Source organism: Enoplosus armatus, chromosome 1 (genome assembly GCF_043641665.1).
Source record: "Enoplosus armatus isolate fEnoArm2 chromosome 1, fEnoArm2.hap1, whole genome shotgun sequence".
NCBI lineage: Eukaryota > Metazoa > Chordata > Actinopteri > Centrarchiformes > Enoplosidae > Enoplosus > Enoplosus armatus.
In genome coordinates, this window is record NC_092180.1 from 20,633,243 (window position 1) to 20,660,190 (window position 26,948).

Consider the following 26,948-nt stretch of genomic DNA (forward strand, 5'->3'; position numbering starts at 1 on the left):
ACCACCATCTCTCATGAATGAGAGCCTTTTTATACTGCACATTCCCATCAGGATATCTAAATATCATGTCTGTATACTCTCTCATCTGTTTATTCTGTGGTTGAAAATAACTTTATCATAAAATGGTATTTAAGACGATAAGTAACATATAAATACTCTGTAACTATATAAATAAAACCTCTCTGGGCTTCTACTCAGTCTCTAATAACGATTATACACAACGAGTCCATTGGGGAGCACATACTAGAAGGGCAAAGCCTACTGTGTCTAATACAAATAATAGTATATGTACATTATGATATATTGTTCCTGTACACTCCATATGAGGGTTGAGGGTGGGAGAGATCCTCTTCATGATGAAGTTTTGGGCTCGATTCTCAGAGACGCTTCATACAGACTCTCCTCATCCAGCGCTGTACTGCTGTCCAGCAAGTACTTGGCAACCTAAAGCAATAATGAACACAGACAAAGCAGTTCGTTCAAGGCTCTATATTTAGAATAGATGTTGACTTACAGTGTGAATACCTGCTATTAGTGAACATATAAAACATTTCTCTAATGGTCAGTTCTGTCAGTTCTGTTGGCCACTTTGGCAGGAAACCAGCCTTTATTAAGTCTTTCTTATTTACACATTGTATGCAGTACTTTTGCTTGAGTGTATTCTGCTTTTGTGTAATGTGACAAGCCAAAAAACTTCAAATGAGTGTCCCAAAATGACAAACATATCTGGAACAAATGTAAACTGTGTACTGTTAATAAATGATTCATGTAATGAAAATAACGCCCACTGGGCAAACATATGATTATATTGTTCTCCATAAGCAATGACTGACTAGTAATCAAAGATATACATTACTACTAGTAGCTTGTGGCTAGAACATTTTAATTTTGCCTGCTACTTGCAGCCACTTTATTCAGGTTAAATAGAAAAAGATCAAATTAATTAGCTTATTTAAACTTGAAAGGGCTGATAATGGAAAAATCTTTTATAAAATAATACAGACTTATACCATTAGAAAAACTAAAATGATATTGCAATACTAGTCAAGTAATAAATCCAAGTAATTAAAATATGGAGATCCTGAAAAAGTATAAAATACACAATAAAACAATACAGACAAAAGACCTCACCTTTGGTTGATAATCAATCTTGTAAGCTGTTTGCTGAAACTGCCGTATCTCTCTGATAATGTGAGATATCTGGAGGCAAATGAAAAGAAAATTATATAAATTTCAAGCCTGCAGGTTAGTTTTGTCAACAATACCTGGTGGACAGATTGCTGACATGTAACAGAATTGACAAACTCAACTCAAACCAGAAACAATATAAGGTTTAAAGTGCTGTATGTATATCAACACATTGGTGTTCTTTACCATCCTCATCTTGGAGAAGTTGACCAGGCTGTCCTCTGTGTAGTTGGGTGTTCCCTCCTCAATGAAGGCCAGGTCAGTCAGGTACATTCCCAGGTAGGGAACACAGGGAGGGTCGCAGCTGAGGACAAAAGGTGGGTCAGATATAGAGATATAGTACACAAATATAAAGGGGAATATATGAAACTCCTCCACCACAATGTGTGAAAAACTGTTGATGCTTACTTCTTCAGAGCTTCTCTCAGGTTTTTGAATCTTCCCTCTGATGACACAAGCTTCTGTAACTTGTCGATCACAGTCTTTGTCTAGAAAATGGATCAAAGGTACGTTTTATTTATTTTTATCTCTAAGAGCATGTTGTCTCCCTTTCACTTAGTTTCACTTGCAAAATGTCCTGTTTCGGTTTTGATACAACTTATAAAAAAAATAAATGAAAGTTTGAAATGCTCACTAGGAAAAAAAGGAGGAACTATGAGGGAGGGGGAAATATGCTTATTCACTTTCTTGCCAAGAATTAGAAGAAGTTTGATACCACTTCCTTATCTGTAGGCTCAATATGAAGCTAGAGCCCGGATGCAATTAGCTTAGCATAAAAACTGTGAAAAGACAGTGACGACATGTCCAGGAAGTCACTGTGCCCGTTATATTTAATGTAGAAAACATGAGAGTGGCATCAATCTTCTCATCTAACACTCGACAAGAGAGCAAATAACAATTTCCCAAAATAGAAAACTACTCCTTTATGTGATGTTAAGTTGTGCGGGCCAGCTGAACTTTAGAGATTATTTGGAAAAAATAAGTTAAAACTCGAAAATCTTACACCCCTGGAAGAACATGTCCGATATGACTGATACCTGTTTGGACACTTTGAGCCAGGTCTTCTTGAGGCGGAAGATGGAGCTGCGGTTGAGAGAGGATGTGATCTCCAGCATGGCGTTGTAGTTGTGGAGGCACCGGCAGATGTCCGCCACTGCCACCCATTTCTCAATCACCCCCACTCGCATGTTGACGTCGTCCCATTGCAGGATCTCTGTGGCGATCCTATTGCTGATCTGACAAAGAAGGAGAAAAATACATGGTCATAATAATGACTATCTATCTATCTATCTATCTATCTATCTATCTATTTTCACAATACCAGAGTAAACACATACATCGTTGAAATGCTTGGTTGTTTTCATGATGTACGGAGTTCTCTCATTCTTGTCGTTCTTCATCCAGCCTTGACCAAAAAACTCCCTGCAGAAAAAATATGTTTTTCAAATAATCAAAAACACACCAACATTCAGTGATTGTGTTTGTACACATGTATGTGTGTGCACTCACTCGTATGGGATGACCTTGAAGACCAGGTGGTCCAGCAGTGTGAGTTGCTCGGCTATCTCCAGGGCAGAGTGGCTGTCAAATGGCTCAGTCTTACTGTCCTCCATGGCCTGACACACCATACACACACACACACACACACACACACACACAGTGAAAAGCATTATCACAACTAAAGCACAAATCCTTTCTACAAGGCACCCAGTCATTTCAAGAAGTAAGAGGTTTATTCTGAAAAGGCTTTTGTAATCTTTCTCTCACCATCTGTGTGATCTCTTCCAGGGTGACCTGGTTGTCTCCAGGGTCCTCCTGAGTGAGAGTCCTACATGCAAGGAGAGAAAAGTGCCTTTGTTTGACAGTTTTGTCCACAATTGCCATGACTTAATAGACATAATGGATTCCACTTGTCCAAAAGTGCCCAACTTGACCCAGCACATTGGGTATTCATTTCTCTTTTTGTTCAGTTTGGGTTACGGGCACTTTTGGCTTTTGCTATGGAACAGAAAATACTTCAGAGATATTCAGAAACTACAGCTCAGGTGAAAGGGTGAAAAGTTTGCTGCCAGCGTCCAGGTACATTTTGTGTAGGGCTTAGATTTAGGCCAGGACCTGGGTTGATATACTGTATCTTCAGTTCCTGTTTTTATTATCACGACTGATTGTTGGCATCAGAAATACTAAACTTTTTTCTACGGGGCTGTGATGACCAGATGTGTCATATGTGACTGCATGTGCGATCAAGCGATGATAACGGAAAACCAACCTGATAATGTTGGCAGCTGCCTTTCTTTCCTGTGTCAGGAGCTCTGGGTCATGCATCACCTCCTCCAGGAAGCCAATTACCCGCATCTTTAGCTCTGTGTTCAGCTCAAAGTCCTGAGGACCAACACAGGAACAACAGCAGAGTCATTACAGAAGTGTTGTTTTTCTTCTGCAAAGGTATAGAAAGATAGAAAGAAACAGTGAAAAAAAGAAGGAAAGGTGAACTGTACCTGCGCGTGTTTGGAGACCCAGTGACGCAGCACATTCAGGACTCTGTTTGTGGCAGCTCTCCTGATAACAAACTCTTTGTCCCCATTCCTCTGGTCTGTAGGGAAACCTGGAACCAGGTTTAACAAAGTTATAGTCAAACTGAATTCCACCACAGAGCAATCAGCTGTGTGATATAACACTATTAACTTTACCTGCATATTTGTTCTTTTAAGTTTTGTTTTTATGCTTCTACGTACAGAAAAAGCTGTTTATTTGAATATTTAAAGACTATTAAGTGGTGTTCATAACTGAGCTTCACATTTCTAATTTGGTTGTTTTCCCAGAAGTGTGGCTACATAATCCAGCCAGAAATGAACTGAACTACAAAGTCATCGGTTATCTGATCAAGTAGTTTTTTTATGGTGTTCACACTAGATTACAGTAGGTTACTTTTAACTCCATGATATCTATCAATAGCGACACTAGCAACTTCCAGATAGTCCTCAACAAGCCTCTCTATTGGTCAAAAGAAGTGCCGTCCTCTCATGTGACCGACCTGTGCTGGCGAGCGACATACGGCGGTATTTCTCCTTGGTTGGCGTGCCTTCATTGGCACCGGCTGTGGCGATGGCGAAGGCCGAGGCGGCAGAAAGGGCACTGCGGTTATTGTCTAGCTCCCGGCAGGATGACACCACCATGCCATTGTTAAAGGAAAACAGGGAAAATTCTATAGGGAGGGAAACAAAACATAGACATTTAAGGATTCAAATCCTGAATTACTCTCCACGAAATTGAGAACATTTCATATTTTCTGACAAACCCTTTCCGAGTCTACCCTGAAGGGAAATTGCCGGTGGCTCATCGGTTAGGTGACTAAAGGTGATTTGATTCCCTCTGTGAAGTGCTGTGAATGGACTATATGTGCATAATCAAACCAAGTTGTTGACCAGTGGAGGGCAACAGAGAGCTAAAACAGACCCAGCACAGTGTGTCCTGCAGCTCGTGCCAGTGACGGTGTACACTCCACTGTGTCTGCCTCTCTGCCTCCCTCCTTCACTCCCTCCCTTCCTCCCTGCCTTCCTCCGTTCAGCCGGGGGCGGTATAGAAGAACATGCACATCGTTGCTAAGGTACAAGGTTTCCTTCCACCTACACACACAAGGCACTGGCTTCCCTTGTATCCAGCACCGTGGGAAGAGAACACACTGGGGATGAATTGTGCCTGACTACCTACGGGGTGGATGCTCCCTCTCTATGCGGTACGGGGAGGGCCAGGAGGCTGTGGGTGGTTTTTATCAAGACCTTGTTTGGCTATGGTTACGTTAGTCAATTTCTGAAAAAAGTTTGCTATATAGTTTACTGTAGCAGGGTTTATTTAACACTATGAATTACGCTTCTCATCTCAACCTTGTTACACTTCTCACACGCACAGTCTGACTCTGCTGGATGGTAAAAATGGATCTGAAGGTAAAAATCACACTGACACCTTATGTTGCCTTTGATAATATTGATTTCCACTGAAAACATTATTTGGACCTAAAATCCACCTTTCTCTACTTAAGTCAAACTATTGAAGGCGCTTCGTACACATCAAGTACTAATGACAGCTGAAAGAAAATGTTCTCAGTATTTGAATAGTTTACTCTTCAAAGGCAACAAGTGTCTGTGTGACTCAGAGAAATGTGCAAAGTTGAATGTTTCAAATGTATTAAAGCAATAGTTCCACATTCTGTGAAATACGCTTATTCCCTGTCTTGCAGAGAAATAGATAGGATCGATACAGCTCTCATGGCTGTATAGTAAATATCAAGCTATTGCCAGCAGCTACTTAGCTTAGCTTAGCATTAAGGGGAAAACAATGTGCTTTTATAGGAAGTCATATGCCAGATTATTTCTTGGCTGGGGGCAGTACCCTCCTGGAGTCACCACTGGTGGCTTGGCAACCTGTCCGGCATATAACCCCCATAAAACTGCAATATGTTTTTTTTTTACGAGGTGTAACTGTTGATTAGAGAGCTTTAGAGGTGCTGGTAGCTGTACGTTTGAACAGAGCAAGGCTAGCTGTTTCCCCCTGTTTTCTAACTGGCAGGTGGCGGTAGATTCTTATTTACATTTATTTACTGGCACAAGAGTGGTATCACTCTTGATACACTCTGTCTAACTAAATTTGATTTAATTTCACTTTACCTGCTCAATTCATGTTATCTGGTTTTCTGGTTAAGTCATGAAATTTGCCAGTTGGAACTATTCATTCAAGTGCCCATAGACAGTGTAACACAAGAATAGCAAGCCTGTTAAATGTGCTTCACGTTACCAATGGTTTTTGTTATTGACATGATGTATTATTATTGATTTTATTTTGTCATATTCTAATTCGCCAAGACACTCCGCTGGCAAGTACTGTATGTCACTACCACTAAGCGCTAAGCTACAGTAGTTTGCCAGCGCTTACATTGTTGCCAAGTTACTTAACATTCTTGCCAACTCATTTGTTTTTTAACTGGGTTGGGAAAAGCAGATCACAAGACGTTCTAAAAGGACATATAACAGCTTAAACAGAACAACACTGGGTCGCAACACAATGGCGAAGAAACAGAGTCATACTGTACCAGAGTTTTTTGACTTGACGTTCTTGGGTGTTGATGGTGACTTGGGAGGAGACATTTCTGCTTCTGTTTCGTCACTCTGACTTGGGTCCTCAGCACATTCCTCTCTCACAGACAGATCTGGACAGAAAAAGTGTTTCACAATCAAGAAAATAAAACAAGAAGAAGAGGACATAACTGCTGGGCTTGGGGGTAACTGGGAAAATGGCAAAATTGGGGCAGATAAGACAGCAAAAGGTCTAGACATAAATTGAGGAAACTCCAGGGCCAATCAAGTCTGAAAGAACCACACATTTTCTAATTTCCATGGTTGATAATCATGGTCAGTTTAATTTTACAACATTGTAAAAAAAATTAATAAATAAAAAAACACATGGCCAAGTGGATGTATTGCTCCTTTGCTTTTCATTCTCAAAGGATACTGTTTAAAGGAGCTGATTCCCTTTAGACCGCTTATATATGCACATCAGTACCACTTTACAACCTTAATGGGATAAACAGTAAAAGAGATATACAAGATATGAGCATGACAGTGGACCACATTATACGTGAACCTCATTAAAACTGAGCAAAATCCCTCGGACAGTGATTCTGACCTTGCTTGTTGAGGACAGACTCCTCAGCCTTGCTTTCGGCTTTGGCCTCTCCGTCGTCGGAGATTTTGCTGGCCATGGTGCTGGACACATAGAGCTTGTTGATGTCGAGGGTGGTCTTACTGAAGGGTGACATGGTGGAGTGCATTGCATAGCCATTGGGAGAACAGCTGAGTGCAGCCAGGTCCAAGGCTTTGCCCCCTGTGATGATGGGGATGTTGAGCGAAAGCTTGCGACGGCGGTTGGGCGAGGACGTCTTGGTGATGGAGAGAGGAGGAGGGGAGGAGAACTTGCGGCTGGCACGCGGCGACGTGGGTGGCTCGCCGTAGAGGAGTTTGTTGTTCTGGCTGCTGGCAAAAAAAAGCTCCAAAGAACTGCAGGTAAGGAGAGAATGAAAGAGATGAGAAAAGGGAGGAATGGGTGAAAGGATGAACATTAAGAAGAGCATCTTTCACCACTAAAAGACACTAAAAACACTTTTTGGATTATGGGTAATTATTCCCAGTGACCTGAATAAGAAAGAGTGGAAAGGGGAGAAATGGTGATAATGGGGGTGCATGGTGCACTTGGTGTCTGTACACAGAAGCAGAGAGGGAACACATTAACCACAGGGCTCTTCGGGAGCTCCTGCCTCTTTTATTTAAACTACATTGTTTAAGACAGCATCCTCCTTGCACTGAGAGCCACCCCCTCTGAAGGCCTATAAATAGCATGTCAAGTGACAGTGTGGGAGGCACGGGTGCTGCCAACAGCAACCAGCCCAGGGGAGGCCCACAGAGACATGGGGAGAGAGAAACACAGAGAAAAGGGGAGCCAGATAGAGACAGAGAGGGAAAGTGGGAGAAAGAGACAGAGGTGCAGTGCAAAAAAAAAAAAAGCAGGGACGACAGAGAGGGAGGGGGCGAGAGAGGAGCAACATAGTGGATATGGATTCCACCACAGCAAAGGCTGCTGGCTGGGAGTGGGCGAATGGGAAGCCTCCAGCCCTGTATGTTGTTAGTTGCAGCCATGTTGTGTCTGCTCGCCTAAATTTGCAAAACAGTAAAAGAAAGGACATGAGAGGAGCAAAGATTGGAATGGGGCAGGGAAGGGTGGTGGCGGGGAGGATAGAGGAAAGGAGAGAAGGGGGGGGTCAAAAAGAAAACGAGAAAGACAAAGCACAAAAAGCAAAAGTGGAGAGTCAAGAGAGGACAGAAGTGAAATAGGGGAGAGGAAAGACAAGAGGAGATAATTAAGCAGGAGAAGAGAGAGGAGTAAGACAAAAAGAGAGAGAAGAGGAGAGGAGAGCAGGGTCTGGGTGCAAAACACCACCATCAATATTTAATACCATAGAGCCGCTGCAGATGATGGGAGAAAGGGAGAGAAAGGGAGGGAGAGAGGGAGGGAGAGAGAGAGGGAGGGAGAGAGAAGACGAGGAGAGAGGGAGAGGGTGGGGTCCTGCAGCAGAGTGGAGGGTTGCCATGGTGACAGCGCAGCGGAGAGAGGAATGGTCAGACTTGTGGAAAGAAAAATAAAAGTGAGAGAATGGAAAAGGGTAAAGAGAGGAATGAGAAAGAAGAGGAGGGGTTGGGGAGAGGTGAGTGGACGCAGGACCCAATTAACCGTGATGGTGGACAGAAGACAGAGGAGTGGATGTGTTGGTGTGACCTCCCACGGCTTCTCCTCTAGTGCCCTCTCACCTGGAAGGGCTGTGATAGCATGATGGGCTGCTTACTGACTAGTCCACGTGAGAGCAAAGACAAATCCAGACACCGGGGAAGTCCCACCTTTTCACTGCACCATTACAGGACTGTTGCTGCATCCTCAGGAGAAAATATGTGGAAATTTCAAACTTTGCTCCCTTTCAGTTGTCACAAGCTTCAGGGATTGGCCTCGCAGGGAGGGGCTCGGAGGGGTTTAATGTAACCAAACCATTTTAGCTCTGCTGTTTAAAGGTGTCCTCTTAAACTTCAACAGAGAATATGCAGGGGTAGATAAAATTATAGAAACACTTCATGAAGAAGGACAACAGTACTGCTACAGAGGTGGGCCATGCATAGGTCCTCTGTTTCAGCATGAGTTCTGCTGTTTCTGCTGGTTAACACACTTTTCTTATGATTGGCTGATGCAGTTCTCCTTTACATGTGCAGCAGACTGACTTCACGTATCAAATAATTATGCAGTTTTTTGACTGATGCACCTGGAGTTTGATCATTTGGTCCCATGTTGGTTTACTGTAACAAGACATGCTAGCGGCTCTGTGAGGCTGTACTTAGGTACTTAGTGGTGCTTTGAGCTAACATGCTAACATGGTCACAGTGACAATACTAACATGCTGATGTCTGGCAGGTTTACCATGTTCATCATCTTAGTTTAGTCTGTTAGCACGCTAACTAATTAGCATTAAACACAAACTACAGCTGAGGCTGGTGGGAATGTCATTCGTTTAGCAAGTATTTGGCCATAAACCCAAGTTAGTTTAAAATTTTAACCCAATGATGGTGCTGAATGAAAAGTCAGGGGACCATCAAAGTTAGTAGGATTCATCCTCTGTACAAAATGTCATGGCAATCCATTCAATAGTTACGTAGATAAAAGCTATTTCATTCTGGATCGAAGTGGTGGACCAACCAACCAAGCTTCTAGCATGGCTAAACAAGTCATATATCATATCTTTGTGGCAGAGCAACTGTTACATCAAAGTTAAAGTTTTTGAACTAGAGCTGGAGACTTTCCCAGCAACCACAGATGGGGAATCAAAAACAAATACTGTAACTATGAGGTGAAGAAATTGCATCTACTTACTTGTTGTAATGACTAATAAACTAATAAAATAATGTGTACACTCACACACTCACAGAGTATGCAGAACAAGACACAAAACATTGGGTTCACAAGAGCAAGGATCTTCAAGCTTCCTCTGTTAGCCTGCAACTAAAAAAAGGTTTGTGTGGACAATTTCATACCTCACTTGGGATCACTCACCGTGCAGGGATGGCACTGATGGGCTTCTTGTAGATGGTGATGAGCTTGTCCAGCACTACATCAGCGCTGGTGAAGACGCGGTAGGAGTGGAGGAAGGTGTTCAGGAAGTCGATGGAGAGGAAGCGCAGGTCGGTCAGCCTCTCCAACAAACGTTCCACGCTGGCGTAGCGGATCTGCAGCACCTTGCAGGAGTTCATCATCTTGCTGAAGCGGATGTCGACATCATCGCAGTACAAGCTGGTATCCGACCTGCATTGGAATTTAAGTGAGGTTAGGAATGTTACTCACAGGGATTTAGCTCCCAGTACTTAAGGAGTGCATCTCCAGTTAGTACACTTTTCTGGTCACGTGTGGATCAGTGGGTAGAGCATTAACATTGCTATGGGTAGGGTAGTTTCCCCACCAGAAAAAAAAAATCTCTACGGTTACCAGAGAAGTCTAATTTTGAAATTTTAACCATCAGAATGAATATGTGAAATGTCAAATAATGTTCTGCAAAATACTGTATTTTAAGCCTCACATGCGGCTTCAGCCTATATAGTCTTACTAAAACTGATGCAGACTCTCTGGTGAGCCATCCCACTGACCGCAAATATATCAAGGAATTGTATGTATGTTATGTACTGTGTCAGAGTGACTCTTGAGTTGCATTCAGGGGACCCAGATTTTCTAGCGGTAGCTGTGGATACATACACACAGTAGGAGAGGTAATTTCTTCAACTATAACACGAATGTTTGAGTGTGTGTGTGTTTCTGTGTGCTCTTGTAATCTTTATGGGGGCCACTTAAAGATCTTAAAAGTGAGGATATTTTTAAAAAGTAACAACATATTGTTCGGTTTTCACTTTTCCAAGGGCTGTTTAAGACTTGATGTCTTGACTTGAGGGCGAAATGTCAAAAAGGTTTAGGTTGGTGTCAGGCATGTATTTGAGATGGTTAAGGCTAGAGCCTAGGGAAAATGTTATGCCATTAATTAAGTATGTAAGTAAAAACGTGTGTGAGTTTGGGAACACATGATCATGTATTTTTCAAGCATTTGTCACGTATTTATGTAAAGCTGTTTATAATGTATGTGCATTTCTGTGTGGTGTCCGACTCTCACTTAATCATCTGCGGCACTGAAACTTTACTGTTTTCCTCGAAGGCATTCATCATCAGACCATTGCAGCGGATGTTGTCAATGCACTGTGACAGACAGAAAAGGCAAGAGGGTGAGTGAGTTCACAAATCTGATACAATTTTCTACCCCTAATGGCCATAAGCCACAGTGTTTTTTTCTGTTACGTTACGTCCAGAAATATATCTCATCACATGTGGAGCCATGGTAACAAGCTGAGGTCAAAAGTCAGCTCACAAGAATGTTTACTGTACACTTTTTTCCCATGATATAGAGGAAGTCTTAGCTCCAATTCTGTTGTGGAAACTCAGCTAATGACTGCTTCTTCAACGACATGCATGTCAAAACAGCACTTCACAATATCCTGCAGTGGGTTTCTTTTTTGGGGGGAACATATTCACTCTTTAATCCTGCAGGTGAGGACACGTACCTGGCTGATGTCACTAGTCCACGCTGATTTCTCCTGTCGGGATGAAGCCACCAGGATGACGGTGTAGGGCTGACCCTCTTTGGGCTCCACTATCACTTTAAAGTCCAGGTGCTCTGTGTCCTGGCCACTACGCTCCCCTTTGGCTGCAAGGCACAAATTCAACAACCTTCATCTTACTGAAACAGGAAAAAATATAAAACACTGACAATAAACACTATAAGAAGAAAGAGGAACAGACAAGTAAACAGAAATGACAAAATAAAATAAAAATTGTACACTTTAGCACTTAAGTTAGTTAGTTCAGTTATTTGTTCCTATTCATGACTGAGTGTAGTTTAAAGCTCTGAGAGGAGCAGATTTTAAATCATATTTAAATCATACTGAGTTAAAGATGACTGATTCTTAGCAGTATCTGTTACAAAAAAAATGCCTTTACACAGTATGAAAGTTTTGGTTAACTTTGACGGCCATGAGTCACGAATACAACAGTGTGGCGTTATTGAGGGAGTGACAGGGAGGATAACATTAGGGACTAATACTCTGTACAAAATAGTACAATTTGTTTATAAATGACACAATCAGTATGTTGGGGTAAAACACTGCATGTGCAGTTTTGATCACTGACTGTTGAAGAAGGTGATGCCAGGTCCAATATGTTCAAATGAGCTATATTAACTTTATTTTTCAACTACTACATACACAACTTACACTCATCGTCTGTCCCCTCTGGCTCTTCCATCAGTGTGCAGTCTATGAGAGAGACAACTCCATTCTGTGACAGGGTAAAAAAAAAGGGTCAAAAGGTCATATACAGCGTCCTACCAGCTAATAGACAGCGGAGGCTTCTGCATGGTTTTAAGAAATCTAACAAATGCTGTTGAAAACAGTACAGACTTTGTAAATGTCTCAACCAGGTGTATGAAAACTCTGGGTCAATGTTATGATTTGCATTTGCTAAATACATCATGCAATCAATGTCATACAGTTTGAAGATGTGATTAAAACGCTTAAACTACCTGCATTAAAAATAAATTTCAAATTATAAATCTTTGGAGATCAATAATACAGTTTAATTCAGTCTTAACTGAATTACTACTTTAATTGTGTATGTCTCGTTTATGTACTTTTATTAAAAAAGATGCATTTCCTGTTTTTACTGGATATTTTACTGTATGAATGATAAAGTACATAAACATTTAACACCTACACAAATAACTGACACATTTTTAAAAACCCTTTTGGGATTAAATATGTAAAAGGTTGATACTACGTAACAGTTGGGCCAAATGTAAGGCTTTGTCAAACTTTTGACATTTGAGATCTCACCCCACCCTTGAGGAGATTGCAATTCCAAACTTATTTAAGCTCAATTTATTGGGTTTTTCAGTATCAGGTCCTCTTGATTACAATCCCACTGTACCTTGGTGATGTGAAGTTTTCCCCCGGAGCCGCGGGTACAGATGATGAGATGTTTGGAGAAGAGGAAACACTGTCTCTCGCCTTCTTTCTTCAGAGACAGAGAGCCAAGTCGGCCTCTCGTGATCTTCCCTTTCTCACTCATCGGCACTTGGATCAGAGAACCTGCGGAGTGTCAGTATGATGCACACACACACATGAGAAAACACATGACCATGATCTTACAAATGGCATCTCACCTTCGAAAGCCTTTAATGGGAATATTTAGATGACACTCCTCCAGGTCCACACCCTTGTGTTATCAGGTGTGGACACTTAAAAAACAAATGCACAAACTGTGTACTTCTACTGTATCTGTACATTTTGAGAGTAAAACGTGTGTGTTTAAATATTCATATTTTGTCAGTATGACGACTGCTCCTAGGTTGTTGTTTTGCACATTTATGACTGTAGGATGATAAAATCCATCACACGTGGTCGTGCTTATCGCTCAACAGTTTTATATATCAGAGTGCGCATTTGTTTATTTGTGTTCTGACTTTGCAAGTTATCGTATAAACTCACTCATGAAACAGTTTACATGAAGACACTGTCATAAGGACTCCAAATGTTTTTAATGACTTCCAAAAGAAAATGTTGATTAAATGTGATAATATCACATATTTCCCTTCAAAAACAGCTTTGCAGTTTGCAAGTTATGTTGCATGCTAACTAGCTAATTTTTTAAAAGTATCTTTGACACTGAGTACAAAAGTAAAATGATGAGTAATGTAATGCATTACTTTTGCTTGTGTCATGTGTAATGGGTAATTGATTACAATTTTGTAATTGCCCAATGTTGGTTGCATAACCTTTCTTTAGGTATTTTGTTTTCAGATGTGGCACACAAAAGCCAGTGTTTTAATGTGACGATGAAACAAACTTACCTTGCCTAACAAATGTCTGACTGGTGTCCAGCAGCACTTCACAACCCTCCACAATCATCCGTTCAATAGCCAGGTTCTTCCTGATGTTCTCCGTCTCACTCACCTCATCATGCATGATTCTGAAAGGACAACAAATACTCGTGAATGCAGACTATCCCTCCACAAAATCACTGTATGAATCTGATAGATATCCCTGCATCTCTAAGATTCGTACATGCTAATGCTTTTGTTAAACACTGTACTCTCAGACTTGTTTAAAGAAGTGATAAACATTTTTTATTTCTAATTGCAGATGATTTAGTTACACAACACAAATATACAATTTTCTGACCTAAGGAGTTAGCTTGTAGCTGTAAACCAGGACAGGTGCACCCCATTAGCATTTCTCATTAACAGCATATTGAAAGTATCTCTAACCACATGTTTAGTGTCAGCACCCTCCACCATTCAGACAGATACAACGATGATGTAATGATTAAAAACAAGGCAAAATCTTAGTTTAAAGTCTAATTCCTCTTTCACTCCTTCAAAGCTCTAGATCCAATTAAGCACACTGAGTTTCTTTGGGTTGTAACATACACTGTAGTGCGATGTACAATACATGTTCAATTGCTTGACTGACTGACTGATCTACCTGGAAAGTTCCTCCAGTTTTGACTTGGCATAGTCCAAACTGTTTCTCTCCACATGCTCATGGGGTGTGTGAGCCAGCAACTCATGCAACGTCAGGATGTAACGAGGGATCTGAGAGAGTAAGAGAGAAAGAGAGAAGTTTGAACCACTTATTGAAATTAGTATATTTAAAGGCATACTATACAGGACTTTCCTAAGAAAACAATGTATAGACTCAACAATAATCCCTCTCAATCATCATTTGTGACCTGCTAGAAGTGTGTGGCAGTGTATGTCTCTGCAGAAATAGCTATCTCCCTCTGCCTGTATTGTCTTAGTTTCTTATTATTTTGCTGTGTTCGCAAAATAATGTGTCGCTTTAACTATGACTTTGATTCACAACACTGGTAACACTGGTTTCACTTGAAACATAAAACATTTTCAATAAATATTCCATGAAACACTATATGTATCACAATAACATCCACTTTTATCCCTTCTATGAGTCTCAGCATCATTGTTCTGCTGTTAAAGTAGCTTTGAAAACCTCAGTCCCAATTTCAACACATATTGTCGGAACGTCATCTCATCACTGAAGTTTAAGAAAGACAAGACAATTTGTTCATTCTAACATATCATTTCTAAGGTGACATCTCATAATGGTCCAATTCTAAAAAACTAATAAAGCCACAATTAAAAGTAAACACTTTTATACTTTTTTCACTGTTCCAAACCAGAATGACAAATATTGTCCGACGTCATGTGTCTAATTTTAAAAGGCCCTAAATCCAGCTGCATAAATTTCACCAACAATAAACAAATACAACTATCCATACAAATGAATTTAATTGGCTTTATGAGGAGCTATAATAAAGTCATAAATCATATGTCAGACAACACTGTGATTTTGACAAAACATAGAGGTGTGAGGCATTTTGGCACTGTGCAATATACAAAAACATTACACTTGTTATTTTAACTGTGAGTCAGAAATGTGAAAAGCTACAGTTGTTGCATCAGAGTTGTAGAAAGGCTCTGGATTGCTTTACAATACTAACATGAATCTTGCTGTTTACCTACAGGTGAACCAAGGTAAATTAATTCAAGTCAGTACTTCAGCAAAGTTCTTACACCACTGCATCTGAATATATTTTAACACAGTGCTGTTAGAGCACTAAGACCTGGAGTTCTTTCAAAATCAAATACATACTTTGGAGTAAAGAAATGGAAGGAAAGAAGGTATTTTATGGGTAAAACATGTACTTTTCTCAGGATTCACAAGCGCCACAGAATATTTTATGCTGTGTGTGGACTCTGTGATAATACTGTATATAACCCTGTAACCCTGTTATCTTACCTGAAACATGGGGTAAGTGAGGAAGGTCTCGAGTGTCCTCTCCTCGCAGTCGGGTTTGGCCTCGTACTGCTTCAGCAGCTTGTCAAAGTCTCGGTTCTGTTTGCAGTGGGCCAGGATCTGCAGGCTGTATTGGTGGTTCCTCACAAACTCCTGGTAGATGTTCAGCATGGGCAGCAAGATGTCAAACAGGTCAGCTGTAACGAGAAGCAAACATCTTCATCAATATTGCTTAATTCATTCAAACAGTATATATTTCATGTGAATTAATCATATTCTATCTAGCAAAGATAATTCATAAAGACATAAACCAATGAGCAAGAGCAATGAGTGCAAAAAACACAGGCTATTTTCTTAAAATCATTCTCAATGGAAAAAGAGTCAGTTGCTCTACCAGTATGCTGTCTTTTGTGTGTGTGTGTGTGTGTGTGTGTGTGTGTGTGTGCGTGTGTGTGTGTGTGTGTGTGTGTGTGTGTGTGCGTGTGTGTGTGTGTGTGTGTGTGTGTGGTTGGCAACAAAAAAACAGCCTACTGTTGAACTGTGTGGATGACTGATGGGTCGTTTCGGTCTCTCTTACCCAGCACCAGTGTTGGCCAGCTAGCTATCCTGGCCTTCAGGCCCTGGTAGAAGATCTGATGGAGGAACATGATGGTCTCACTGATAAAACAAATAAGCAAAATGGCGGTCATGAGCTATTGTTTCTCACTCTCTTGTTCACAAGTGTTGGCAGTTCCCACTGTACCGAGTCACACCACTATCACAACCAGTCTCACCACCAGCCACCTGTTAAGGAAGATGCTGCTGACATCATCGTGAGTGATGGGCGGCTTCTTGGAGCTGGCGGCCATGCGGAGCGGCCGCAGGAAGTTGTTGACCAGGATGTGGAGTTGCTGGACGTATTCGGCCTCGGCCTCCAGCATGCTAAACACCACCTGGTTCCTCTTCCTCATGCTTTCAGCGTGGGGTGAACGGATGTAGTCCTGGATGATGGTTTTCCACTTCCTGCGGCAAATCCAACCTCGCAGGAAACTCTGGACCTGTGATGAAAAAGGTGACCACACAAAAGTAAGTTACCTGTGTGTGTGCATTTGTGACTAAACATTTCTGAGGTAATCCAGTGGATTTTGTAAGGGTTTTACTAGCCTAAGAAGTAGGCTAATTTTCTACACACATTACAAAAAGGAGTATTTAGTCCTTCAGCTTATCCTATAACTTTTGGACAGAATTTCAAGATAATTTTCACTGGAAACCCATGATATTAATTATTATTATACTGACGTTATCGTGTGACATTATTTAATCTAAAATGAGGTCTACAAGAATGGATTCCAATAGAGTTACATAACTTTTCAGTATTTCGTTAACTATTTAAGACAATTATCATGGTTTTCGTGGAGCATTGGTAGATAGCAACAACCTGTCATTGTCAATCTTCACCTGTAAAATGTCAATAATGTGTGAAATAATGAAAAGGCCACCGTGAGATGTAGATAATCCTTCCTGGCAGTAAACATTAAGATTTAGTACTTTACAAGGTGAAGAAGAATGCATGAATGCACCTTTAGCCGTGTCAGACTCAGATTGGTATCTTGTAGCTAATGTCAAGACAAGACAAGCTAGAGCTAGCTCTGGTTTGGGACGTCACAGTGTTAGCAGCTGGAGAATCCTACTGTTTACTTGTATCCTTAAACCTGCATTCTTTCATTCATTTCATTTGGGGCAGCACAATAAGCTGTAAACACTGACATATCATTACGTGCGAGCAAACAGTTGCCTGTTTACACATCCTGCAGACATTAGAATTTATTTGGAGTCATGTTTTTGCTGACCTGACAAATGTAAGTCTGATATTCACTCTCTTTTAAGCTCTGTTTTGGTCTTCACCAACTCCAGAGAACAAATGATCTTCCTCTTTAGTTGCTAAATGTTCACCAGCTAGTTGCTAACCTTGTCTGCCGTTTGTTACTGGGTGTGTGAACACAGATACCTATTGATGAAAGCGTTGAGAGTAAACCAAAGCAGTAAAGTTGTGGGCTGAAGACAGAACAAGCTGGTGGTTGTAGTGGATGAGGAGCTCCTTGCTGTAAATGCATGTGTGAGCTTCCCTGAATAAATGAAAGTTAAAAATAAAACCTGCAAGTGCCCAAAGATGATGTAGCATTTAAAAACCTGTCTCAGAAACCATACGTATCCCTGCTGGAACAGATCAAAGTTTACCTAAACCCTCCCTCCATTCCCCTTTCTCCCTTGGACTTCAGTTCTTCAGTTTTTCCTCCTTTAAAACTGCATAGCGCCAAAGCAGTCAGATCTCACCTTTTTGATCTTCTTGATCTCTGTGTCATCGTCATTGGGTGGTACCTCTGGATTGGACTGGATCTTCTCATTGTCCTTGAGAAGTCCGGCGATCTGAAATTCACAAATCAAATGTTGCATTGGCTGAGTGGGCTAAGATGAGTACCTCATACTGCATGCAGCTAAAAGTCCTGCTCGTTATCTTGGTCATGCCATATTCTCTCACTCCACGCTGTGCTTTTGTTATGATTATGAATGTTTTATTCAATGTTTTTTCATTTGGTTTTTGTTCATCTTTGTTACCGTCCATTAGCTGGTTTCAAAGATTTTATATAGCAAACAAATTGTACCAGCTACATCAACATGTTTTCTATTCTATCTTAGTCAGACCTGTTTCATTTACTGCCATTAGAATGTCACAGTGTATGAATAAGAATAGACTCAAGAAAAACATCTTTTAAACAAAACAACCCCAAATCCATTACTACGACACGTTTCAGCCATGAAAAGTGAGACAGTTGATTATCATTTTCTGGTGCAGACTGCAGTATCCACTATAATAGAAGCTGATTCATGCATATTGAAAACATTCAATTCAATTGGAGCTAGCCATTAGCACATTAAAGAGAGGTGCATTTGATCTAGTTTAGACGGAATAATTAGGATACAAAACACTCAACAGTACTGCAGAGTCTCTAACAAGGACATCCCAGGGGCGCTGCAAGCTACGACGCTCGCCATGAACTCACAACACTGTGGTTCTGGAATCTGGGTTGTGACCTTTGTCCGGTGCCCCCTTTCTGTCTTTATACTCTAAGCCTGACTACTCTCATGTCCGTCTTTTCTCTCTCTGTCTCCACTGTGGGCCATACAGTAAGACAAAACACACACTCTCACATACACGGGCATTACTAGCATGAAATTACAAGGCAAAGTTACCTCTGATTTTAGCCGCTCTATCTCGATTTCCCCATCCTCTATCTGTTGTCGAAGTTGCTTGGCAACCGTTTTCTCCGTCTCCACTATTTGGAGTAGATGGAGATACTTCTGCATGAGGGTCTCATGCTCTGTAGCCAGGTTCCTGTAACTATACAAACACACACGCACACAGACATTGTAAGGACCTCATTAACGCGTGTTTCATGGGCTCTCCATAGATTTATCAAAGCAAAAGCAGACCTCTGATCAGCATATGTTTGAACCGCAGACCTTATGTCTGCACAGAATGCAGGCACTTATGCAACCGATTCTTCAAATACTTGCTGGCTTTGCAAACCATGTGTAAAGGCTGCTTCTGCATGAGCAATAATTCTGTACCCAGTTCAACAAGGGGTTTTAGTTTAATTTGATTCAACAGCTTGTTAAACTGGAAATGTGCTGAAATTAATAAGTATTATAATGTGACATAGAAACCTCTAAAAAAGCAACATGATGATATGAAAATACAGATCTTCATTGCCCTGCTGTGTATTACATGCTTACAGGCCAACTTAGTCCTGTACAGTAAGTGCTGCTGCCTTGACTGAGCACTAATCAATGTAATCTTCAATGAGTCCAATCAATTGACCTTTTGCCATACAAATGCACACTGCTGACATTTAGAGTGATTGTATTGCTTGGCTTTCATGACCCTCTTTTGTCTCTTCATTTTGCTCATTAAACATCTCAAGACTCCATACGTCAAATAATCAGACGTTTTATTTCATTTATTTATCTAATAGTTCTATAATAATCCAGGGCAGGGAATCTTAAAAGAGTCAGTTCTCCGTCTTACAGGGCTTTCACACCAAAAGGGCAAGTTCGACATTAAAGACAGCAAGGCCATTATTTACAATGGAGAGAGCGTCTGCACTCTCTCAGGAAGCTGAGCAAGCCATAGCGGCTCACAACACGTTGATTTATCATTAGGTTGTGTGGCTAAAGTTTAATTAAATTGAACCTTGACCCCAAATACGCTGACCGCCACAATGTGCATCCGATGGGATTCTGGTATTGATGAAAAGTGAAACTTATGACAGAGATCATTCTACAGCAGAGAAGAAAGGTGGAAACGTTAATTTAGTGCATCTCTGAACTACTGTAACTACATTCTCCGATCCTTAAAATCTGAACCCTGGCAGAATTTATCGGACAGGACAGGGACGCCAGATTATTAAAGCTAACACGAATGTTTTTTTAGCCTTGGCTCTAATGACTTTGGTCATCCTCTGTCTTTTCAGATTAGGTCAAAGTATTTGTACTTTATGATCAAATACCTCCACTGTACTTTTTGTTTTATGCCTCTTAGTAAATTTTAGCATGCTAATATGCTAAACTAAAATGGTGACCCTGGTAAACAGCATTTAGCATACTTATGTTGGCGTTAAGCTCAAAGAACCGCTGTGCCTAAGTACAACCTGACATTCAATTCTTGTTAGGATACAATTCATGTGTTTAATTTCAAAGTTCAACTGAAATCACACTTAGTTATCCCTTTTTGTAGTCAGAAATAATGTTAACGTGTTTTTTAAACGTATTGTTAATCGTGAGCAGCTAATTAGCTCTCTAGCCCGCAAACCGACATCAGCAAAGCACTTTTCCCCAGTGAATGTTTGTTTGGGGGCTCGTTCAACAAGCTAAGGTGCAGGACGAGACGTGTGTTCATGTTAATACTATTGTAATTGACTAATTTGATGCTGTCAAGGAAGGGGAAACCTTGTATCTAAGTTGAAGAATGACATGCTCTTCTGAGGGTTTTCACCCTGATAAGCTGTGAGGAAGGTTTTTACATGATGATATTATTAGATTTTTTAAATTCTTTATATTCTTATTCCTTATAGGGTTATACTTATATCTTTCACTGATTGATTAAATTGACTGATGATACATCACAGGGTAAACACACACAAATATTCTCAACAAAATCTTCCGCCTCAGAACCTCCTCAGCGGACGGTGTGTATGTAGGTGAGAGGTCGTGTGTGAGGAGTACCTGGCCTGTGTGATAGCAGCCACCCACTCATCACAGTCCTTGACGTCCTCTGTGCGCAGCTCCAAAGCTTTCTGGTTGTCATGATTGAACGTGACAGTGAAGTAATACTGGAAAACGACATCATAGAAAAGAGTCAAACATTTGCTCTGAATATAATGAGACAATGAGAATATATTAAAGCGTTCCAAAGTGGAAGATGTAGAATGTGTCCTTGACGAGCTGGAGGAAAACCTCATCAATGACCGGCTTTTTCTTAAACCTACATTTCGTTGAAATTGAAGTTGTACGTATACAGTCCCTCATGTGCATGCATTCCCATGTGTGTGGATGAGTGGGAGAGAGAGATCTTCGGGGAAAAGTCTTGAGAGATTCATTATAAAGCCTCTGAGGGTTCTGTCTGTAACCTGGCAACTCACCTCTGAATTGGTGGAAGCCTCTCGATTGACGCCATGTTTTGTTTAGTTTTGTTTTGCTTTGCATAAACACCTCCGCGTCCTCACCCCTTTTTACTCCCACACCAATTATCTCCAATGACCCTGCAGCCTTAAAGGTTCAGTTATGACAATTAAGGAAAATGAATGTGGAATTGTTTTCTAATAGGCTTATCAGATAAAATCCTCAAATCAACAAAGTGGTGGTCATTGTCATGATAGTACAGACAAGCCTATTTGTGGTAGAAACGCATCAAATTATATAACACTGATGCATTGTAAATAGACCCCCACAAATCCAATATATTGGATTTTTTATCCCTCCCAAATGCCAAGAGCAAATCATTTGTGAAGGGGAGTAATGTTCCATATTTCCTGATGAGCAGCAGAATGGGCCTTTGTCAATAATGTGCTTCCCATCTCCCGCTTCCTGTGAGCTGGTGTGTCAAGCCTTTTAGGCAGCTATATTTAGCTCCACGTCACTACATTTTTTGCTACAGAGACATTATCTCTCGGTAAGTGAGACAATGTAGCCCGTAGTAAATCCTTAATTAAAATCTATGAACAAAAACTATTGAATTTCATCTGGAGTAGAGAAAAAGAGAAAAGATTGAACACGTTTACTTATGTAATGCTGATGTTAAAGGTGGCTTCCAATCACTTAACGTCAGAGCATTTTTATCTCTCTTTTGCTATTATACATTCATTTATACATACTCCTTATGAACAGCTATTTACAGCTACCCTAATGTTTTGTTTGGCGGGAGAGGAGACCCTGGGCCCTCTTAAACGTCTCACATTGTTTCATCACCATGGTACTTCATGACTTTCTCTAATTTTAAGAGAATTGCTTATAAACATGATTTTGAACTAATGACATGAGTCTGCTACAGAAAATGACGCCTTACTTCAGTTTAGACCCCAGTTGTAAAACACAGTTAAAGACAATGGATTTTATATCCTTTATATAGAAAAAGGAATTGCTTCCACTGCAATAATTGTCTCCATATAAGGTCAGACAAAAAGAAAGAAAATATGAAAAGAAAAGAATTATTATGTAATAATATTGTTACACATACCGTGGTGGGACCCATAACTAATGTCAACATAACACAAGAGAAAAGTACATAACGGTAATGTTTGTTGAATGCATAATTTGAACCACCTGCAGTAAACTTAGAGCATTAACAGACAGTCTACACATTTCAAAACAATTCTTTAAACATATTTGGAATATTGATTCTCTGTGGTGCCAAACATATAATAGACCACTATTGACGCATACATTCGTTCAGTCAATACAAGGCATTGACCCACTTGGACAATACCTTTGGTGTCTCTTTTTTTTTGGATGTAGATATTATATCATAGATATATATATACGATAGTGATTATTTTAAACCGGCCACAGTCATGCTGTTTATGTAAAGACTGTTTACTGTATAACCTACACTTCTAGATTATACAATGAATTCAGGAACTGTAGATTTAGAGAAAATGGAGTTCCTAAAATTATGATCCTTTTATCTTTAGTCTTTTTTTCTTAATTTGTAAACAGTAAAACAAAAAAGAAAACGTAAACATATCAAGCATTTCCACTTCACCTCCAACACCACCACCTAAGATGACCCACCTCACATTTCTCATATGTCCATATTTGCTGTACTTGCTAAGTGAAGCACAATGCCGAGGCATGTTGTTGCACATTTCGTTGGCCCCTTCAAATGCACTTTTTCAGATGCAAATAGGGGTTGCCATAGCAACTGTGGGCTTAAACGTAGCTCGCCTTCTAAATGGGGAATAAGAAAATTTAAAAAGTAGAACACTCCAAAGAATACAATGAGAACGGAGCGAGAGACAGACGGAGAGGGAGGGAGAGAAAGATCTTTTGCCTTTTTGAGGAGTGAGGGCTATAAAAAGCGCTGTAGCCCTGCAAGGTGGCAGTTGGCTTGGCATCTATTCGCTGCATTGTCCCTCTCCCTGTCACACACACAGATAAGATCCAGCACTCCTCCTGTAGCTCTGACACACACACACAGACATACAGTACATGCACGCACACCACTAACAGCAGAAATGTGGAATCTGTTGTAATCTGCATATGTAACAGGTCAGAAAAACCTACAGTAGCATTGCCTCAGATGACCTCCGCAGTCTGCTCATTGACTCGAGTGTCATTCTTTGTTTTTCCAAAGTGGGGGAAGTGAAAAAGGAAATCTGTATGCTCTAAGACACCTGCAGCATTGATTACGCTTTCTGTCCTCATTTCACCTTTTATAGATCGACATTGCTGTATGCAGGAGGACACAGGGAGGCAAATAAAGCCATGCAGAGTCCCACAAGTCTGTCTCGCACATGAAAAGCATGCATTTGTGCAAGTACACATCCCAAATTTTGTATACGTATGCACAAAACTTCACACCCCCACACAAATAACACAAAACTGGGAGAATTTATTCCTGACACATATTATGTAAAGGGACACGTGCTGAACAGAAGACTGTGTTATGCTAATTGAAGGCTTTCAAATTCATTTAATTCACTGTTGAAATAAATTCACCGGAGCAGCCTGCATGAACAGCTGTCATTGTGGATGTCGCTCAGTCCACATTTCATCCCCAGAACAGGGCATGCCTCTTGTCCTGACATGGTTTTAAGAGAATAGGCTTGACGGTGTGCAAAGTTTTATACTTTATGACCAACAAGTCATCATCCTTGTCGGTGCCGTCCAAAACAACCCATCAGAATCAGAAATACTTTATTGATCCCTGGGGGGAAACCCATATGATGAATATGAGCTTTTTCTCATCTGCTACTTTTAGTTTTTTTAGTTTGCTACTTGTGTGAGAGGACAGTCAAAGTTCACATGACTGTAAGATATCGCCCGTCAGGAAAATGTGTTTTAAAAAACAACCAGTGCCATTTTTTCCCCTGAGGGCTGCAACCCCCAAAACCTAAATTTGACAACTCCATTACGAGGAAAAACTTCTCTAGGGTAAAATAAACATGCATTTACTTGTTCTGAATTGTCAAAATTCTGCTGGCACATCTGTAAGGCGCCCTCTTGGTGACACTGATACTAATCCTGACAGCTCTGCCAACAAAGAGCAGAGGGCAAGAGTTTGAAGAACATGACGCGACAGCAGAGTTCAGCACCACGGACAGCGACACCAGGTGCAGCTGATGGAAACAGCCACATACAGGAAATGCAGGAGCCACAGTACAGTAGCCACTCATAATGAATTTACCCAGCATCTGTCCTTTATTTGTCTATAGACAATTCAAAATAAGAACATTATTGTGATGCCAAACCAACTCATTACCAGAAAACCTAAAGTAAGTAAAGTCCCATCACTGAGAAGCTGAATAATTCAACAGATTTTCATAGAGGGTAAAATTATATTTGAGTCTGACAGTGTAACATCCTAATATGTGCAAACATCATCAAACATTTCCACAATGGGTTGATCAATGTATTGGATAGGCAGATATTTTAGCTATTTCTATTAAATAATAACTGTGAACGCAGGTTGCATAATTAATCAACATAGAAGATGGGATAGATATGACATGCTCAGTATTTGTAAAGGTGTATCCAGGTAGAAGTTGATGATTTTTTGTATGACTCAGGACATCGACATTTCCTTCTACGAGAGTACAGAATTGTAGTTGAAGTTGTACTTTAATCTCACATTGGAGTTATTTTAAACAGCTTTTGGAACAAAAAATAATGTGGGTACCCATATTACATCCCTGATACTAGTATAGCCAGAGACATTTGTTGCATGCATAAAATGTCCAAAAATATATTTAAAGGAAGACAAAACACTCAAATGTCAGGACATAAACATGGTGTATGCTAGTATGCAAAATGAAACTTGTATTTGTTGAATTAGTTTTATTAGTATGTAGTAAAAGTAACATGTCTGCAGGGTCTAAAGTCCAGGTTTTCCAACATTTATAGTGAAAACCTTTGTACATACACTCAAAAGGAGTGAAGGATTATAAAATAAAATTGCAAATTTAACATGTCCATGGCGGTAGTGTAAAAAACACCACCTGTTTGCCTCATACACAAAGCTTATGATGACTGAGCAGATAAAATGACGGGTCTCTGACTTTTGACTTCAGTTCTCCATCAGCTCTGCTGCAGGGAAGGCAGAAGAGACTGCAGCTGGCAGAGCAGATTTCAGAAGGTGACTGCAGTCATAGCTTACAGCAGCTTGACCACTTCTCTGGCTCTTAAATGCTTTTATGCCACAAGGTTTATTTCTTCCAGCAGCAGCCTTTCATAACCCCTCCAAACTGTTTAGCTGGAGGCAACCAAGAGATTATTTCTGACTGTGCCACACTGGCATAAAAAAAACCCCCATAAACAGTGGAAATTGTGTAGCCCTCACACATGTTAATCCGTGGCACTAAATGCCAGAGGATTTAAAATGGGGGGATGTACTGAGAAACAAAAGCATGCCTGGGACATCGTTTGCTTTTCATTCATGGCTGTCGTTAACAACCACGCGATAATGAGAGAGCTATCAAATGAACCAAGCCGCTATGAACCGGGGAGACGCAGTTGCCAAGGTAGGATGCTATTAATATCAAGACAAGGAATTAAATCAATACGTCAAAACGACAGGGAAGGGGGCAGCTCTCCTCCGCAAGATGGCAACCTGCAAAGTTTGGATGCTGTTTAAGTTTACTCCCTGCATATGAGCTGCAATCCCTCAACGTTTGAGGCGTCCAGAAATACAGTCTTTCATGTAAGAATAAAGGTGCTGCAACAAATATTATGACGATAACAAGGAAAGAAGTGGAGGGAAGTAAAGTAGTTCCTGTGTTTGCAAAGTTTGCACAGAGAATTGCGTTTATCTTGTTCACTTCACACCGCTGTGTCTTTGTATTTGGTGCACTTGATGAGTTACCTTTGAGGCAGGCTGCGAGGCTATTTTAGTGCAGAATCGAGACAATCAATCAGTTAGAATGACGCCATTACGTAACACTCAACGTCAAGTGAACATCTCTGGGACATTGATTCCGTGATAAATTTGGATAAAAACAGCAACTGTGTCGTTTGTACGGGATTTTTGCTGCGTGTACAATATACCTCCTCTCATTAATGTCGCTTTAAGCGAGAGCCAAATAGGTAAAAGCAAGTTTCTGCCGTCAGGAGGGACACAACAAGCAGCAGCAGCAGCAGCAGCAGCATTAATGAGTGCGTCCGCTCGGTGAGACGGATTACCATGACACTGTCAGGCAGTCAGACTTATGGGAGCCCCCCGTGTGATCGATATCTTACCTGCTTCTCTAAGCATTCCTTCGCTGAGAGAGATGGTTTCGGTGACGGCGCCCTGTCACAAACACATCCCTCCAACAGGTACAATCCGGAGGGGCGTGAGCTGGAGTCGTTTTCGAAATAAAACAGCATATTCTGCAACAAAGCGAACCACTTTGAATGCCATTTTGTGTTGTCTGAGCTTTTCTTACTCAGGCAGCCTCGCCTCGTCCCGTCCTTCTTCGCCAAAAGAGCCAGATAGGTGATATGGCCATCATTGAGCCTCATCCCTTTCTGCAT

The 26,948-nt window shown here is 40.8% G+C and overlaps 1 protein-coding gene across 2 annotated transcripts; it reads right to left on the minus strand.

Annotated features, from left to right (window-relative positions):
• Nucleotides 1-351: 351 nt before the first annotated feature.
• On the minus strand, nucleotides 352-26,948 carry LOC139285523 (ras-specific guanine nucleotide-releasing factor 1-like). Of its 2 annotated transcripts, none has more exons than XM_070906206.1 (27): nucleotides 26,673-26,948; nucleotides 20,946-21,052; nucleotides 18,915-19,062; nucleotides 17,997-18,089; nucleotides 16,467-16,720; nucleotides 16,261-16,340; nucleotides 15,687-15,880; nucleotides 14,352-14,461; nucleotides 13,718-13,836; nucleotides 12,796-12,956; nucleotides 12,084-12,147; nucleotides 11,376-11,518; nucleotides 10,931-11,013; nucleotides 9,829-10,077; nucleotides 6,868-7,238; nucleotides 6,275-6,391; nucleotides 4,223-4,393; nucleotides 3,687-3,793; nucleotides 3,458-3,570; nucleotides 2,956-3,016; nucleotides 2,698-2,804; nucleotides 2,526-2,610; nucleotides 2,226-2,423; nucleotides 1,597-1,676; nucleotides 1,375-1,492; nucleotides 1,132-1,200; nucleotides 352-444 (listed from the first exon to the last, which is right to left on the minus strand). In XM_070906206.1, the coding sequence occupies exons 1-27, from the start codon at nucleotides 26,946-26,948 to the stop codon at nucleotides 352-354; spliced, it is 3,771 nt and encodes a 1,256-aa protein (XP_070762307.1). The 2 variants fall into 2 exon arrangements, with proteins under 2 accessions (XP_070762307.1, XP_070762230.1); XM_070906129.1 differs by having other exon boundaries at nucleotides 11,376-11,541; nucleotides 12,077-12,147.